General features: G+C 36.0%; 1 protein-coding gene across 1 annotated transcript; it reads left to right on the forward strand.

The window, feature by feature from the left end:
• Positions 1-78: 78 nt before the first annotated feature.
• LOC131183272 (uncharacterized) lies at positions 79-18,161 on the forward strand. Its single transcript, XM_058153866.1, has 3 exons — positions 79-160; positions 11,983-12,327; positions 18,012-18,161. The coding sequence occupies exons 1-3, from the start codon at positions 79-81 to the stop codon at positions 18,056-18,058; spliced, it is 474 nt and encodes a 157-aa protein (XP_058009849.1). The 3' UTR covers positions 18,059-18,161.
• The last annotated feature ends 1,590 nt before the right edge of the window (positions 18,162-19,751 follow it).

Below are 19,751 nucleotides of genomic sequence, written 5' to 3' on the forward strand. Positions count from 1 at the left end.
AATTTTATTTCAAAATAATCTCTCTAACCTACAATATCATATTTTCAGATTAAAAAAATTCATCTAAGCTGCAATATAATGTTTACAAATGCAGTTTTAGCATTTTTCGGTGTGGGTAAATCCTCCTCCTTTATAGAAATAGATTATCGTGATAGTATTGGTAATTATTTGAGTATGAGAGGCAAGGGGTAAAAAGATAATTTAATTTTTTTTTAATCTGAAAATTTGTTATAGCATATTTGTAATAGGTTATAGGGATTTTTGTGAAATAAAATTAAAGTCCAATGATTTTTTAGTAACAAATTGAAGTTAAGAGAGGGAAGTTAAACACAGGATAAATATCAAAATGGGCTATAAAAATTATCATATACTTTGGATATAATTTTATGTTTGTCCAAATTATGATTTGACTTGAAAGTTTATGATGTGACTCAATTGCAAATTTGTAATGTCTATAATAATAGTGGAAGAATATGTGCTAATAGAACTAAGACCAATGCTTACCATTGACCTTATTAAGGGGTATGGAGAATCTTTTACCAATATAAATATTGTAAATTTTTGCTTTTTATGACAAATTGTAAATTTTGATATAAACTATTAAGATCAGAGTTCGGAAAGTTTAAAGAAATCATAACTTATTATTTTTATCATGGCGAAAATTTTCATTGTTCTTACCCTTAAATATAGACATCACAGTAAAATTAAATAAATTTTGTGTACTTATTTTTCTTTTTCTTTTTTTTTATGTGTTTTAAATTTATGAGTCTAGTATAACATTAATTAACCAACACATGAGAATTTGTAATAAGTATATATATATATATATATATATATATATAATGAATATGCAAAGGGTTTCTATCAAGAAGTCGTTTTATAGTTAGATATAGAAACAGGCCATGGATGAATGGTAAGGGAACCTCATTGACGCAGTTTTCTTCCAAGCAAACATATGCTATACGTAGCTTATATATATATAATGAATATGCAAAGGGTTTCTATCAAGAAGTCGTTTTATAGTTAGATATAGAAACAGGCCATGGATGAATGGTAAGGGAACCTCATTAATGCAGTTTTCTTCCAAGCAAACATATGCTATACATAGCTTTTCATAAAGGAATAATTTGTATTATGTTAGAAGTAGTTGTATTTGAAGGAACGGAAGCGTGAAAAATACAAGTTTATACCATTGAATTCAAAAATTTTCACCTAGGGTCACATGCATCATGCAAGATTTATTTTTATCTATTTAATTTCAATGATAAACAACATATTAAAACTCTTTTAATATGTTTTTGGATCTGTATTTGCCATTTAAGATTTTAAAATTAATCAGATTAATTTTAGAAACCTAGATTAAATCAAGAACGATTACACTAACCTCTTGATGCACTGTAGCGTGTCTGCGCCTTTGAGATTCGTCTTCAGGACACCAGATGTTGTCCCTCTAGCTTGTTCACACCAAGAACACCTATGACAGCCCTTGAATAGTTTCTAAAGCTTTTTCTATTAATTAGAAAATCAAGTTCTGCCTTTTAAGAGATTAAAGATGTAAACAGGACACTAGAAACAATTTCTAGTGTTCTTAATTCAAGAGATTGATGGCTAATCTCTTTGAATTGATAAGAGATGAAGAAGAAGAGATAAAAACCCTCAAAGTGGCGTGACAAAGGAGTGTGGCTGCTGGTTGCATTTTATTTTCTCATAACAACACTTAAATAGCTAGGTTAAATCATTAAACCCTTGCCACATGTCACCCTTTGATTAGCTCTAGGTTTAAGTGACCCAATCACATTGTGCCAAGTGTCAAACCTATATGTAATCTTGATTTTAATCATCTTACATGATTAAAAACATTTGGCAAGTTTATGTGTTATGCCATGTGTCACCATCTCATGGTGCCACGTGTCACACTGTAAAATGACCAAAATGCCCCTGTGTCTTAATTTTGAGTTCTCAACCCAAAATAATTATTTTTCTTCTTCTAATTAATTTATATCAAATATAAATTAATTAATTAATCTCTATTAATTAATTTTTCATTAATTAAATTCATATTTAAACACTTTAAATATAAATTTAACATATATTATACATCCAATAATCTATATTTGGTTTCAAGTCATGCTAGGGACTTTGCAAACTAATTGCAAATCAAACCTATTTAATTAATCAATTAAACTCTTTAATTAATTAATTAAATCATATTTAATTAGGTGATAACTTGTGCATGTGTGTGACTTACTAGGCTCATCACTAATTGGCAATGAGACATGATATCAACTCTTAATATCATCAGAACTCTTTCTTACCATAAATGATTTCTCTAAATCATTTTATGAACCTCATAGACCATGGTTAACACCTAGCATAGCATGCCATGGCCACCCAATTAGTAATAAGGTTTACCTTATATGAACCTATAATCATATGTTACCATGCACTAGAATCTCTTTGTTACAAAATCCCAACTCAAGCTGGAGTCATGGTTTATGTCAAACTCCATTTGCTATGAATATTATGTTCTCTTTTAATTCCAGTTCTTGATTAAAAGATTTTCTCATCGTAAACTCTTTCTGAATAAATCTATCCGTTCTGGCCAGGAACTTGAAACATCAAGAACAATTAAATGAACATAGGATTTTATCTCTATTTACTTAGAGGAACAGATTCCATCTTGATCAACACCTACCTCCATATATAACTAGTAGGAGCCAACACATGCCCATATACCCATACACAGTACAAGTATGAAAGCAATATCAAACTCAAACTACCTATATACAAGATAACTGTGCTATCTCAGGTCTAAAGATTATATGCACTGATATGATTTATGACAAAACATTGACAAGAGTAAACTCCATGTGCTTGTCATAAGTGTCACTGGTTCGGCCTACTTATCATTTATAAGTGCCTATCATGTTTGTCATATGGCATGAGACTCACCATTCCATCTTATTTATATCTCATATAAATTACTTGGTAACAAACATGAATACAATCTTTCTGGATAAGTCATATCCTTATTATGAAGTATCCTCGATTGTGAACCTATTTATGATACTTTGTGCTAGAAATATTGTCACTCATATTCTTAACAACTTAAGAATAATATTTCTAACAAAATATCAATGGACCTTTTCTATTACACATAAATATATTATGTAAACGGAAAAGTGGAAATGCCTTTTATTAATAAAAATATGTACAAGATACATACTAAATGATATGCTCTAGGGCATACTACTAACAATCTCCCACTAGCACTAGAGCCATTCATTACAATATCTTAGACCTATCTTCTCAAGATGTCGGTCTAACTGAGTCTGTGACATAGGCTTAGTGAATGGATCAGCTGGATTTTCAGCTAATGCTATTTTCTGCATGGCTAAATCGCCTTGCCCAACTATATCTCTGATAATGTGGTAGTGCCTTTCTATGTGTTTGGATTTTGGGTGAGACCTTAGTTCCTTAGCTCAGATGACTACTCCATTGTTGTCACAAAGGTAATGGAACCGCCGACTCAATGGAAGGAACTACCGTAAGTTCTCACGAACTTTTTAATCCAAATACTTCCTTTGCAAAGATCTCGATGCAAAGAATATACTCACCTCTGTAGTGGAATCTGCAATCGTGCTCGCTTGGAACTCTTCCAACTGACTGCACCTCCATTACAAATGAACACATATCCAGAGGTAGACTTTCTATCATCGATATCTGATTGGAAATCAGAATCAGTATAACCATCCAATTACAAGTCTCCACCTCCATAAATCAAGAATAAATCCTTAGTTCTTCTCAAGTGCTTAAGAATATTCTTGACAGCTATCCAGTGTTCCAAACCTGGATTGGATTGATACCTGTTAGTCAAACTAACAGCATATGCGATATCCGGCCTAGTACACAACATTACATACATTAAACTTCCAATAGCCGAAGCATATGGAATCCTGGCCATCTTATCTCTTTCTTCAGGTGTCTTTGGAGACATCTCTTTAGAAAGATGGATACCATGTCTCACTGGTAACAATCCTCTCTTGGAATCAAGCATGTTAAACCTCTTTAACACCTTTTCCAAGTATAAACTTTGGGATAAACTAATTATTCTTTTCGCTCTATCTCTATAGATGCGAATCCCAAGAATATAGGTTGCCTCCCCTAAGTCTTTCATGGAGAATGTATTTGACAACCATACCTTTATAGTCGTCAACATACCTGTGTCATTACCCATCAATAGTATGTCATCCACATATAAGAAAAGGAAAGTGATAGCACTGTCACTAACCTTCTTATATACACATGGCTCATCCTCATTTTTGATAAAACGAAAGGATTTAATGGCTTCATCAAAACGGATGTTCCAACTCCTCGAAGCTTGTTTCAATCCATAAATGGATCGCTTTAGCTTGCATGCCTTGGAACCATCTTGGGATTCAAAATCCTTAGGTTGTTCCATGAAAATGTTTCTTCAATGTATCCATTGAGAAAAGCTGTTTTGACATCCATCTGCCAAATCTCATAATCATAGTAGGCAGCTATTGCTAATAAAATCCTAATTGATTTAAGAATGGCAATAGGCAAGAAAGTCTCCTCATAGTCGATTCCTTGCCTTTGGCGAAACCCTTTCGCTACTAGCCTTGCCTTATAGGTCTCTACCTTTCCATCAGAACCAATTTTCTTCTTGAAAACCCATTTGTTCCCTATAGGTACAATACCTTCAGGTGGGTCAACAAGATCCCAAACTTGATTCTTATACATGGAATCAATCTCGGATTTCATAGCATCAATCCATTTTGAAGAGTCTATATCTGATATAGCTTCTTCATAGGTAAGTGGATCATCTCCATGATCTACTTCTTCATGAGTAGACAACTCTTATTCTTCTTCATGAAGAAAACCATATCTCACTGGTGGGTGAGATACCAGTTGTTCTACGAGGAACAAATGTAGATGTTTCATCAACGGGTATAGGTTGACTAGATGGATCTATATCCATCTGATCTGTTGGTTGGTCAGAATTCTCCAATTCTAACTCTATTTGCCTTCCTTTGCCTCCTTCTTAGACAAATTGTTGTTCAAGAAATGTGGCATCTCTACTTATCACAACTTTTGTGAAGTAGGCAAATAAAATAATATCCAAAACTATCTTTTGGATATCCAACAAATCGACCTTTTTCTGATCTGGTCTCCAATTTATCAGTGTTCAGCTTTTTGATATAAGCTGAACAACCCCAAATCTTAACATGCTTAAGACTTGGTTTTCTTCCATGCCATATCTCATAAGGTGTGGAAGAAACTGATTTTGATGGAATCCTATTCAGAATATACAAAGCTGATTCTAATGCAAATCCCCAAAAGGAGATTGGCATATCAGTATAGCTCATCATACTACGTACCATATCCAATAGGGTGCGATTTCTCCTTTCAGATACACCATTCAGCTATGGCGTTCCTGGAAGAGTCAGCTGAGAAACAATGCCATGTTCTCTCAAGTATTCATCAAATTCAGTACTCAAATATTCACCTCCATGATCTGATCGAAGAGCTTTAATATTCTTTCCTGTTTGATTTTCTACTTCAGATTTAAATTCTTTGAACTTTTCAAAAGATTCATGTTTGTATTTCATCAAATACAAATACCTAAACCTTGATTTATCATCAGTAAAGGTAATAAAATAATGAAAACCCCCTCTAGCCATTTCTTTAAATGGACCACATACATCACTATGTATTAGCTCCAAAATATTTTCAGCTCTTAGCCCTTGTCCAACAAAGGGTGATCTAGTCATTTTACCCTGAAGGCAAGATTCACAAGTTGGAGTAGGCTCAGAGCCCAATGAGGATAGAATCCCCATTTTCTCCAGTTTTGCAATCCTATCTTCTGCAATATGACATAATCTTAAGTGCCAAATATATTTTGAACTTGAGTTGGTTTTCACCATGGCATTGCATTAATTTAGATTGCTATACTTTGGGCAGTGGAAACACTTTCTTACTGGCAATGGAAACACTTTCCTTTGCCTTTGTCAGCTTTGGACTTTGTTTTCTGTTTAGCTATTTTCTTAGAAGGACCAGGAATCTGAGATTTCTTTTTCTTATTGACCTTCTTCTTGTTGGACTTTCCAGTAGAAGAAGATGCAATCAAAGCTACCTCTTTTCCTTCATTGCCTGGCATATTCTTTTGAGCAATAACCAGCATGTTGAGTAAAACCAGCTAGGTGCATTCCTGTTTAGTCATATGGAAATTTGTCACAAAATTCCCAAAAGACTCAGGAAGGGACTGAAGGATCAAATCCGTCTGTAGTTGGAAATCCATGTTGAAGTTAAGATGTTCCAACTACTCAATCAGCCGAATCATCTTGTGGACATGATCCCCAACATTCTGTCCCTCAGACATCCTCATACGGAATAGCTGTCTAGATATCTCATACCTAGCATTCCTGCTGTGCTCACCATACAACTCTTGTAGGTGAAGAAGGATCTCACTCGCACTCTGCATGTTCTCATGTTGCTTCTGTAACTCATTACTCATGGAAGCAAGCATGTAACACTTAGCTCTCATATCATGCTCCTTCCACTTGTCCAAAGTATCATGTTCCTCTTGTGTGGCCTCTGGAGGTAAGGGACCAGGAACATTTGAATCTAGAACATATCCTATATGTTCAAGGTTCAGGACAAGTTTCAAATTTCTTAGCCAATCAGACAGATTAGGTCCTGTCAACCTATTGTGATCAAGTATGCTTGCAAGGATATTAGATGGTGGTGGTTGTTTTGTGCTCATTTTTATCAGAAAATTAACTGCAGAAAATAACCAGATTAATTAGTAAATGTATCATGTAATTAACCAAAATGATTATGGTCTTTTAATCAAATTGGTCCTCCCACTAACTTAGCGAATCCTACACTTCCAAAGTAGAAAACGGAAATCCTAGTTGGATGGATTTCTAGTGGGTGATTGAATTCTTATAATTCTATTGATCATCCTCAGGTACATCCATTATTGGAATTACAATAAACTATAAGTGAGCAACTCCTTGCCCATCACATCTCACGTGAGGTTCAATCCTTTACCTAGCCCCTAATGCTCAAAATCTCAGGTACATCCATTATTGACTTATCTTGCATTAGTTAAGTTGATCCCATTGAGCCAGTAATTATGCAAATAATTTTAATGTCCTCAGGTACATCCAATATTGGCCACTAAACCATTTACATATTTACAACATCTCATGCTTAACAATTATTGTAACACCCCTATTGGTATAGCCTGGTATATTTCACTGTTCCGGTGACCGGTGTCGGTCCGGACAATTAATGGGATTAGGGCCACACTTAAGACAATTTGAGAAGCCATAAACACAAATAATTAGTAATGTTTAATTAGTTAACTATAAATAAGAAAAACATAACATAAGAGGTTAAACGAGCCGAGTCACAGCGATGAGTGACCTCCTCGGGAACGACTGCGAAGTCATTTTAAACTCAAATTTCGAACCGTAAAAAGTGACGCTGCGGTCCTTAGGACCCTTATGAACACAGTGGAAAAGAGAAAATCACGAAAAAGAACTGTTAAGTCAGTCAAATAATTAGGTCAGGGAGCCGGAAGAAATATTGGATTATTTGCAAACCGGGATGAACCGGCGAGGGGCAATTTGGTCAATTGACCCAGAGTGACTCGACATAATCACAAATAAAATCGTATAAAATAAAATTTCGGAATCGACAATAGAATTAAAGAAATAATAGAAAAATAAATACAAAAAAAAAAAGAAAAGGAAAGAAGTTAGAAAAGTCAAAGGTGATGTCATAAAAGAATTAATAAATTGAATTAATTAATTTGGATTTAAGGGTCTTCCATAAGCAAAATAGATAAAAGAAAAGAAAAAAAAATTTTTGATTACTTCATTCCCGTCACTCTTTCTCCCTCATTTCTCTCATTTCCCTTTCCACCATTAACACCCATTTCAAGCTTTCAAAAGCTTGATTTTATTTTATAAACTCCCTAACTCCTTTAAGTAAGTCTTGTTCTTGGACTTTGACAAGCATCTTGACAACAAAAGAGGAGGAAAGAAAGAAGATTTGAAAAGGGAGAAATTCAACAAAAGAGGTTAGTGGTTAGTTTTTAATATTATGTTTAAATTCATAATTAAGTAGTTGAATTACACTAGAAATTGTGGAAAAATACAATGAAATAAATTGTTGAAGGACCAAACCTAAATTTTAGTCAACTAGGGTTTGAGGATGTGTATGCATGAACTTGGTGAATTTAAAGGTGTATGTGAGCTTATTGGTGTTGAATGATTAGCATTAAAACAATTAAGTGTGATTAATTACAATAATTAGATGAATTAGGGTTTGGAGGCCTAGGGTTTGAGGCAAATTTTGGAGAAATACATAAATGGCATGTTTGACCTATTGTGAAGTGAAATAGTGGTCAATTATGACCAAATGAATTGTGTGGGAATGGTAGGAAATTAAACCAAATTCGTAGGTCAATGGTCATCTTCTTGTGGCAGCATGACCAAACCACTGAAGGACCAAAACTCAAATTTTACAAGTCCAATTGATATGCCACCAATTGGAGATGAAAATAGACATAAAAGAGAACAATTTTCATTAAGGAACCATTGCCAAAAACTGACCAAAACTTGGTGAAACAATTGACCAAAGTGAGTTGATAGCAGGCTGCCTTGCACTAAACTGACCAAATGAACAGTGTGGTCATAACTTGAGCTAGGTAGGTCAAATTGACCTGAAATTTTACCAGCAATTAGATATGATATAGACCTAAAACTTTCATGAAGAACACCAACCCAAATTATGCCATTAACTCATTCAAATCATTGAGCAAAGTTAAAATTTCTGTACTGAAATTCTGCAGATTTTTAGTTGAGCAGCAATGTTTGGATAGCTATAACTCTCTCTAGAAAACTCGGATTTAGGCGATTCTTGAACCGATGGAAACCTAAGACATAGTACAACATTTCATATGAAGAAAGTGAGACCAAATTATGAACTTAACTTGATCAAACAATTGACCAAAGTTGAACCAAAAATCCTGACACCTAAATTGCAGTATGAGCGATTGCACGTGAGCGATAAACTTATTTTGGCCATAACTTGAGCTACAAAACTCCGATTGAGGTGATCCAAAAATGAGAATACACTTAAGACAATAAGGAACATTTTCTATGAAGGAAATTTTGTCAAATTCCAACAGTAGATCAACCAATGGAATAGTGCAACTTCGGAAACCAAAATCGAAAATTGGCAATTTTGCCAAAATGACCTAAGCTTTAAACAAATGACGAAAACCAACAAGTTTGGTGACCAAAATGTGGTATGTGGGTGAAGTTGGAGTTCCCATACCTATTAAGCCTTAGAAAGTCAATAATTTGACTTGAATAGTGCAGTGAATAGTAACGAAACACAAAATTTCGAGAACGTCGAATTTAACACGTTAGAGTTAGGTAAATGTGAAGCTAAGTTTATTTTGAATTTATTTTAAGTTCTAGTACTGAAACATTGTAAAATTGTGTGTTTCAGTTGAAAAGAATATCGGAAGGAACCGAGGAACCGAGTCGAGGCTAAAGGGCGACTCGTTTGAGGTTTGTGCACAATATTACTATGCTCTAAAAAAATTCATTGATTAAATGAATGAAATATGCATTTTATTGTTGCTTTGAATTGTTGAAAGTATTGTGACCTTACTTATGATGTTTTGATTCAAATTGTGAAATTTATTGTGTATATTTGAAATGACAATGTTTAGCAAATTGTTAAGATAAGTTTTAAAACCACGAGATCATGACCATATATTTCAACACCTCACTAGCACGACTAGTGGGGGTAATTAGTTTCAATTTTGATTCCTTCTGGAGAAGTGTTGAGGTGTGCCAGTAGAAGAGGATGTGAATGGATATCCATATATTTGAGCTAGCTAGCCTTGTGACATGATTTCTCTTTAGCCTCGGCTATCGAGATTCATGTGATTTCTCTTAGCCTCTGGCTATTGAGATTCTATTTGTTTGAATTGCATGATTTAAGCGTGGGTTTTATGAAATGTGTTTTGATACTTTGAAATAAACTTGGTTTACATGTAAAATCTTACAATGCATGATTGTATTTAATTTTCATGTTTAGTCAAATTTTTGAATGAATGTGCTTTAAGTTTTGCATAAAGATTATTTTAGTATATTGTGCACCACTGAGTCTTAGTACTCGTGATAGCTTTATTCTTTCATGAGATATAGAGATTAGAGGAGCAGCGTGGTGAAATTTCTTGAGGTGTGTGAAGTCATCACTTGAAGTCTTGGATATAATTTATACCCTAATGTAAATATTTCTTTTGATGTATATATTGCACATAAATGTATGGACATGTACATGGGTCTTGAGCAATTGTACAAAGTTTGTATAAAAGTTGTAATAAATTTTAGTTTGGACTTCCTGAATGTAAATTTTAGTATGATGAATATATAAATTGTTTATCTTGAATGGAATACGAATAAATGATATTGATGGACAGTATTTTGAAGAAATTATTGAACTTGTGAATTTGAGAAATTGATTGAGATTGAGTTTGAAATTGAAGTAGTGGTTGAGAAAAACTTTTAGAAGTGCTTTTTACAGGTATTCGAAGAATGGTTTTCTCAAAATACAGAGGAAACTCTGTCAAAATTTTTATAAAATTTGCGGAAAACTAAAATGGCCAAAAATATTAATTAGTTTTAATTTCAACTAAATGTTTTAAATACTTATTTGAAATGCTCACCACTTGTCAAAGATAAGAAAATTGTTTTAAAATCCCTTGTAGGGTACTTAATGAGTTATCGGTAGGTGAAGTTCGGTAGTTCATTAGGTATTCTACGGGATCATGTTATGCCTTACAGAGGGGTAAGGTGTGACATGTTTTAGTGGTATCAGAGCAAGTTTTTGAATTATGTTTTAAATTGTGAATTTGTGTTTTTCTTTGTTAAGTACAACCGCTCAATGTCCATAATTGTTACATACAAGGCATTACATCATGAATATGACCTAACGGAGAAATCTCCTTGTGTTATTTGTTCAGAGATACCTTAACTTCAGATCAAATGGAAGAAGGGGATCGCTCGTTGAGCGATCTGTTGAAGCCGAGGCACAAGGAAGCCCAGCTTTACGAATGTCGGAGTCAAGCGGCACCCCACAAATGTCGCAAATTCTGCCGATTCGCCGCATGAGATAGCGGCAATGTTTCAACAAATGGTCAGGTATGCTGCTCAAGCTCCACCCCAACCACTGTGGCACAACCACCGCCTCGGCAGACAGTTTGATAAATTGCTAAAGTATGGGGGTGCAGAATTTAAGGGCTGATGGACCCTTTAGAGGCAGAGCAATGGCTTGAAAGAATGGACAGAGTGTTTAAGAAACTGCATCGCCAAGATGAGTGAAGTTGGAATATTCTGTCGCACCGCAAGGGGATGCGTATGATTGGTGGAAGACCATCCCCCACGCCTTTTGAACCACCGATCTTGACACAGGATGACTTCATCAGAGAGTTCGAGGCAAATACATCCCGGATGCATATGTTGATCGAAGCGCAAGAATTTTTGAGTTTGAAACAAGGGAACCGAATCAGAGCAGTATGAAAGAGATTTCTCAAGGCTAAGCCACTATCTTTGGAAGCTTAGTCTCCACCCCCAGACGATGCAAGAGGTTTGAGTCCGGCTAAGACATAGTCCGAGAATGCAAGTTGTGGGTTTCGACATCGAATTTTTTCAATTGATCTCACAAGCCTTGGAATTAGAAAGGATATAATCAGAAGGGTCAGAGAGGAAGTGTTAACAAGAGAAAAAATAAAAATAAAAGGGGGAAAAAAAAGATTAACAGAGTTATTGTGCTACCTCTGTAAATAGAAAGAAGTTAAGTTGACCCAGCAAGGGTCGGGGTGGAAGATTTAGTAGAGGCATTTTCCTGACAGAGACCCTAGGTCCGCAGATCAACAGGTTTCACGATCTGCATACTGTGAGACTTGTGGCAAGATTCATGGGGGGGAGTGTTATTGGGCCACTGGAGCCTGTTTTAACTGCGGAGGCAAGGGTCATTTAGCAAGAGACTGTACTAATGCTCCGAGATATGGTCCAGCTCCTACTACTGCCGAGGGATCTATTCAGAGTCCTGCTCCCAGAGGTTCACAGTCAGTTGGCAGAGGAAGAGGCAGAGGTAGAGGCACTGCTTCAGGCAGTCAGGGCACAATTGGTCAGTCAGGACAAGGAAGTGCTTCAACCAGAATCTACGCAATGAAACAGCGAGAAGAGGCTGAGACTTCTGATGTGGTAGCTGGTACATTCTCTATCTCTGATCAAGAAGTATTTGTATTTTTTGATCCGGGTTCAACCCATTCATATGTTAGTGCTAGCATAGTTTGTTCACTTGCTGTTCCATGTGTGCAAATGGGTTTTGAAGTGCTAGTAACTAGTCCGTTAGGACAAGAAGTCCGGGTCAACAGAATCTATAGAGACTGTCCTTTGGTGATCCAAGGACATATTTTCCTGTCAGACTTAATTGAAATGCCCTTCAGAGAGTATGATATCATCTTGGGCATGGATTGGTTAGCCAGGCATCATGCCATGATTGACTGTAGACTGAAGACAGTCACTTTTGGTCTCCCTTTGTATGGTGATGTGGTAATACACGGGGAGAGGCATTTACTGCCATCAAACATCATTTCGGCTGCACTAGCCAGAAGGATGATTAAAAAGGGGTGTGAAGCATACTTGGCACATGTGATAGACACCCAGGTGGGGAGTCCAGCACTAAGGGACATCCCTACGGTATGTGACTTTCCGGATGTATTTCCTGATGAATTGCCAGGATTACCTCCAGAAAGAGAGGTGCAGTTTGAAATTGATGTTATGCACAGTGTGGACCCAATCTCCATAACGCCATATAGAATGGCACCTGCAGCATTGAAAGAGTTGACAGTGCAGTTGCATGAGTTGCTTGACAAGGGCTTTATCCGCCCGAGTGTGTCACCTTGGGGAGCGCCAGTATTGTTTGTAAAGAAGACGGATGGCACTCTTCGGTTATTCATGGATTATCGGCAGTTGAATAAGGTGACAATAAAAATAGATATCCATTACCCGCATTGATGACTTGTTTGATCGGTTGAGGGGTGCGGTATGTTCTCAAAATTGACTGAGATCGAGTTATTATCAGCTGAAAGTACAAGAGCAAAGTATTTCTAAAACTGCCTTCAGAACCCGCTATGGCCATTATGAGTTCTTGGTCATGCCATTCGGGTTAACTAATGCTCCGGCTGCTTTTATGGATCTGATGAACACTATTTTTAGACCATACCTCGATCAGTTTGTTGTGGTATTCATAGATGATATATTGGTCTATTCGAGGAATGCAGAAGAGCATGATAGACATCTGCGGATTGTACTGCAGACTTTGAGAGAAAGCGACTATATGCCAAATTGTCGAAGTGTGAATTTTGGCTGAAAGAAATATTTTTCTTGGGGCATGTAGTATCAGAAGAGGGCATTAAGGTAGATCCAAGTAAGATTGAAGCTGTCCTTAATTGGAGGCCACCCAGAAATGTCACAGAGATTCGCAGTTTTCTGGGTTTAGCTGGATACTACCGTCGATTTGTGAAGGGATTCTCCATGTTGGCATCTCCATTGACCAAGCTACTTAGAAAAGATGTAAAATTTCAGTGGACGGATAAATGCCAGCAGAGTTTTGATGAATTGAAGAGATGTTTGACTGAAGCTCCAGTCCTAACTTTACCTACACCGGGTAAAGAATATACAGTTTACAGTGATGCTTCTCACAATGGGTTAGGTTGTGTGTTGATGCAAGATCGAAATGTCATTGCCTATGCATCACGCCAGCTGAAACCGCATGAGAGGAATTATCCAACACATGTCTTTGAGCTTGCAGCTATTGTGTTTGCTCTTAAGATCCGAGACATTATTTGTATGGGGAGAAATGTTATATCTACTCAGATCATAAGAGTTTGAAGTATTTGGGCACCCAGAAAGAGTTGAATGTGAGACAGAGGAGATGGTTAGAGTTTATATATGACTATGATTGTCTGATTGACTATCACCGAGGAAAGCTAATGTTGTGGTGGCGCCTTAAGTCGTAAGACTATGGCAAATCTACAAGTTACTCCTTTGTCTTTGGTACATGAGTTGAGATCATTACATGCGGTTTAGAGATTAATGATGATGGGCAAACAGCAATTGCATGGCATGTACAAACGGTGTTGGTTGATCAGATTAGAATGGTGCTCGTAATGATCGGAAGTATCGAAGTCGATGGAAGAAGTCCAGCAGGCAAGAAACCGTAATTCTCAATCGAGATGATGGTCTCGCTACACCGAGGCGAATGTGTGTTCCTAATGATGTTGATTTGAGGCAGATCATTTTGAAGGAAGCACATGAGTCTCCTTTTGCCATGCACCCTGGTGGCACAAAAATGTATAGGGGGCTAAAGGAGCATTACTGGTGGATGGGTATGAAGAGAGATGTGGCAGAGTTTGTGTCCAAATGCCTAACTTGTCGCCAAGTAAAGCGAGCATCAAGTACCACAGGTTGTTACATTCACTACCGATGCAGTGGAAATGGGAGAGAATAACGATGGATTTTGTGATGGGACTTCCGAGGACACAGAAGAGTCATGATGCAGTTTGGGTCATTGTTGACAGACTGACTAAATCTGCTCATTTTCTGCCAGTTCGGATGGACTACAGTTTAGAAAGATTGGCTAGGTTATACATTGATGAGATTGTGAGACTACATGGAGTGCCAGTATCCATCGTGTCAGACAGAGATCCTAGGTTCACTTCTAGATTCTGGGGTAGTCTTCAGAGAGCCCTAGGAACTAGATTGAACTTCAGTACTGCATTCCACCCACAGACAGATGGCCAGTCTGAGAGGGTAATTCAGATCTTGGAGGACATGCTACGGGTTTGTGTGATTGAGTTTGAGGGTAGTTGGGATACACACTTGCCTTTGATTGAGTTTGCTTATAACAACAGCTATCAATCAAGCATTGGGATGCCTCCATATGAAGCTTTGTATGGCAGGAAATGTAGAACCCCGTTGTGTTGGGATGATGTGGGTGAAAGAAAAATGATTGGACCCGAAATTGTTCAATAGACTGAAGAGAAAATCAGGGTGATCCGAGATCGACTTAAGACTGCATCAGACCGTCAGAAGTCCTACATTGATCTGAAAAGAAGGGATATTGAGTATGCAGTGGGTGAGAAAGTTTTCCTCAAGGTTTCTCCTTGGAAGAGAATTATGAGATTCGGTAGAAAGGGGAAACTGAGTCCTCGTTTTATCGGGCCATATGAGGTTCTGGAAAGAGTGGGTCCTTTGGCATATCGGTTGGCACTACCTCCAGAGTTGGAGAAGATACATAATGTCTTCCATGTGTCTATGTTGAGGAGGTACCGATCAGACCCATCTCATGTACTACCAGTAGAAGAAATAGAAGTAAATCCAGACCTCACATATGAAGAAGAACCCATAAAGATTCTGGCTTATGAGGTGAAGCAGCTACGGAATAAACAGATACCATTGGTAAAAGTGCTGTGGAACCATCATTCAGGCCAAGAAGCTACTTGGGAACGAGAGGAGGACATGAGGAGACAACATCCACAGCTGTTCAGAGATTGATACCAGGTAAAATTTCGAGACGAAATTTATTTAAGGGGGGGAGAATTGTAACACCCCTATTGGTATAGCTCAGTATATTTCATCGTCATTACGGTGTCAGTCGGACAATTAATGGGATTAGGGCCACACTTAAGACAATTTGAGAAGCCATAAACACAAATAATTAGTAATGTTTAATTAGTTAACTATAAATAAGAAAAACATAACATAAGAGGTTAAGCAGTAAGTCACGGCGATGAGTGACCTCCTGAACGCATCACAAGTCATTTTAAACTCAAATTTCGACCGTAAAAAGTGACGCGGTCCTTAGGACCCTTATGAACACAAGTGGAAAAGAGAAAATCACGAAAAGAAGCGTTAAGTCGGTCAAATAATTAGGTCGTGAGCCGGAAGAAATATTGGATTATTTGCAAACCGGATGAAGCAGCGAGGGCAATTTGGTCAATTGACCCCAGAGTGACTCTGACATAATCACAAATAAAATCGGAGAAAAGAAAATTTCGGAATCGACAATAGAATTAAAGAACTAATAGAAAAATAAATAGAAAAAAAAAAGAAAAGGAAAGAAGTTAGAAAAGTCAAAGGTGATGTCATAAAAGAATTAATAAATTGAATTAATTAATTTGGATTTAAGGGTCTTCCATAAGCAAAATAGATAAAAGAAAAGAAAAAAAAATTTTTGATTACTTCATTCCCGTCACTCTTTCTCCCTCATTTCTCTCATTTCCCTTTCCACCATTAACACCCATTTCAAGCTTTCAAAAGCTTGATTTTATTTTATAAACTCCCTAACTCCTTTAAGTAAGTCTTGTTCTTGGACTTTGACAAGCATCTTGACAACAAAAAGAGGAGGAAAGAAAGAAGATTTGAAAAGGGAGAAATTCAACAAAAGAGGTTAGTGGTTAGTTTTTAATATTATGTTTAAATTCATAATTAAGTAGTTGAATTACACTAGAAATTGTGGAAAAATACAATGAAATAAATTGTTGAAGGACCAAACCTAAATTTTAGTCAACTAGGGTTTGAGGATGTGTATGCATGAACTTGGTGAATTTAAAGGTGTATGTGAGCTTATTGGTGTTGAATGATTAGCATTAAAACAATTAAGTGTGATTAATTACAATAATTAGATGAATTAGGGTTTGGAGGCCTAGGGTTTGAGGCAAATTTTGGAGAAATACATAAATGGCATGTTTGACCTATTGTGAAGTGAAATAGTGGTCAATTATGACCAAATGAATTGTGTGGGAATGGTAGGAAATTAAACCAAATTCGTAGGTCAATGGTCTTGGTGCTTGCAGCATGACCAAACCCACTTTGAAGGACCAAAACTCAAATTTTACAAGTCCAATTGATATGCCACCAATTGGAGATGAAAATAAACATAAAGAGCACAATTTTCATTAAGGAACCTTTGCAAAAAACTTACCAAAACTTGGTGAAACAATTGACCAAAGTGAGTTGATAGCAGGCTGCCATCGCACTAAACTGACCAAATGAAGCAGTGTGGTCATAACTTGAGCTAGGTAGGTCAAATTGACCTGAAATTTTACCAGCAATTAGATATGATATAGACCTAAAACTTTCATGAAGAACACCAACCCAAATTATGCCATTAACTCATTCAAATCATTGAGCAAAGTTAAAATTTCTGTACTGAAATTCTGCAGATTTTTAGTTGAGCAGCAATGTTTGGATAGCTATAACTCTCTCTAGAAAACTCGGATTTAGGCGATTCTTGAACCGATGGAAACCTAAGACATAGTACAACATTTCATATGAAGAAAGTGAGACCAAATTATGAACTTAACTTGATCAAACAATTGACCAAAGTTGAACCAAAAATCGACAGCACCTAAATTGCGGTATGAGCGATTGCGTGAGCAGAAACTTATTTTGGCCATAACTTGAGCTACAAAACTCCGATTGAGGTGATCCAAAAATGAGAATACACTTAAGACAATAAGGAACATTTTCTATGAAGGAAATTTTGTCAAATTCCAACAGTAGATCAACCAATGGAATAGTGCAACTTCGGAAACCAAAATCGAAAATTGGCAATTTTGCCAAAATGACCTAAGCTTTAAACAAATGACGAAAACCAACAAGTTTGGTGACCAAAATGTGGTATGTGGGTGAAGTTGGAGTTCCCATACCTATTAAGCCTTAGAAAGTCAATAATTTGACTTGAATAGTGCAGTGAATAGTAACCGAAACACAAAATTTCGAGAACGTCGAATTTAACACGTTAGAGTTAGGTAAATGTGAAGCTAAGTTTATTTTGAATTTATTTTAAGTTCTAGTACTGAAACATTGTAAAATTGTGTGTTTCAGTTGAAAAGAATATCGGGAAGGAACCCGAGGAACCGAGTCGAGGCTAAAGGACGACTCGTTTGAGGTTTGTGCACAATATTACTATGCTTTAAAAAAAAAATTCATTGATTAAATGAATGAAATATGCATTTTATTGTTGCTTTGAATTGTTGAAAGTATTGTGACCTTACTTATGATGTTTTAATTCAAATTGTGAAAATTATTGTGTATATTTGAAATGACAATGTTTAGCAAATTGTTAAGATAAGTTTTAAAACCACAGTATCATGACCATATATTTCAACACCTCACTAGCACGACTAGTGGGGGTAATTAGTTTCGAATTTTGATTCCTTCTCTGGAGAAGTGTTGAGGTGTGCCAGTAGAAGAGGATGTGAATGGATATCCATATATTTGAGCTAGCTAGCCTTGTGACATGATTTCTCTTTAGCCTCTGGCTATCGAGATTCATGTGATTTCTCTTAGCCTCTGGCTATTGAGATTCTATTTGTTTCGAATTGCATGATTTAACTGTGGGTTTTATGAAATGTGTTTTGATACTTTGAAATAAACTTGGTTTACATGTAAAATCTTACAATGCATGATTGTATTTAATTTTCATGTTTAGTCAAATTTTTGAATGAATGTGCTTTAAGTTTTGCATAAAGATTATTTTAGTATATTGTGCACCAATGAGTCTTAGTACTCGTGATAGCTTTATTCTTTGCTGTCGCAGATATAGAGATTAGAGGAGCAGATCGAGTCACGAGGTGTGTGAAGTCATCAGCTTGAAGTCTTCGGATATAATTTATACCCTAACTGTAAATATTTCTTTTGATGTATATATTGCACATAAATGTATGGACATGTACATGGGTCTTGAGCAGCTTGTACAAAGTTTGTATAAAAGTTGTAATAAATTTTAGTTTGGACTTCCTGAATGTAAATTTTAGTATGATGAATATATAAATTGTTTATCTTGAATGGAATACGAATAAATGATATTGATGGACAGTATTTTGAAGAAATTATTGAACTTGTGAATTTGAGAAATTGATTGAGATTGAGTTTGAAATTGAAGTAGTGGTTGAGAAAAACTTTTAGAAGTGCTTTTTACAGGTATTCGAAGAACTGTTTTCTCAAAATACAGAGGAAACTCTGTCAAAATTTTTATAAAATTTGCGGAAAACTAAAATGGCCAAAAATATTAATTAGTTTTAATTTCAACTAAATGTTTTAAATACTTATTTGAAATGCTCACCACTTGTCAAAGATAAGAAAATTGTTTTAAAATCCCTTGTAGGGTACTTAATGAGTTATCGGTAGGTGAAGTTCGGTAGTTCATTAGGTATTCTACGGGATCATGTTATGCCTTACAGAGGGGTAAGGTGTGACAATTATTCTTAAGAAAATCTCTTAAATTAATTGCATCTTATGCAACTATTTAAAATTTCTTAAAATAATTGCCCCAATGGAGGGCCTATGTTATAATTACTTTAATTATAGCATTTCCAACTTAATCATTTGTTTGGAAGATTTTATGGTCATTCTAATTACTATTAAGGTATCACTTTGCACATTATCCATTTAGCATGCATATATCATATAATTGCATACATTCCCATACATCTCATGCATTCATGGATAAGCAGTAAATATGGTATGATCATGGACTTTCTAAGGGATTCAATTCTGAGCCACCAAGAATTGAATCAGGGCATTCCTAGGTGCATTTCATTCATTCATTCATTTTACAAGAGT

Source organism: Hevea brasiliensis, chromosome 1 (genome assembly GCF_030052815.1).
Source record: "Hevea brasiliensis isolate MT/VB/25A 57/8 chromosome 1, ASM3005281v1, whole genome shotgun sequence".
Lineage (NCBI taxonomy): Eukaryota > Viridiplantae > Streptophyta > Magnoliopsida > Malpighiales > Euphorbiaceae > Hevea > Hevea brasiliensis.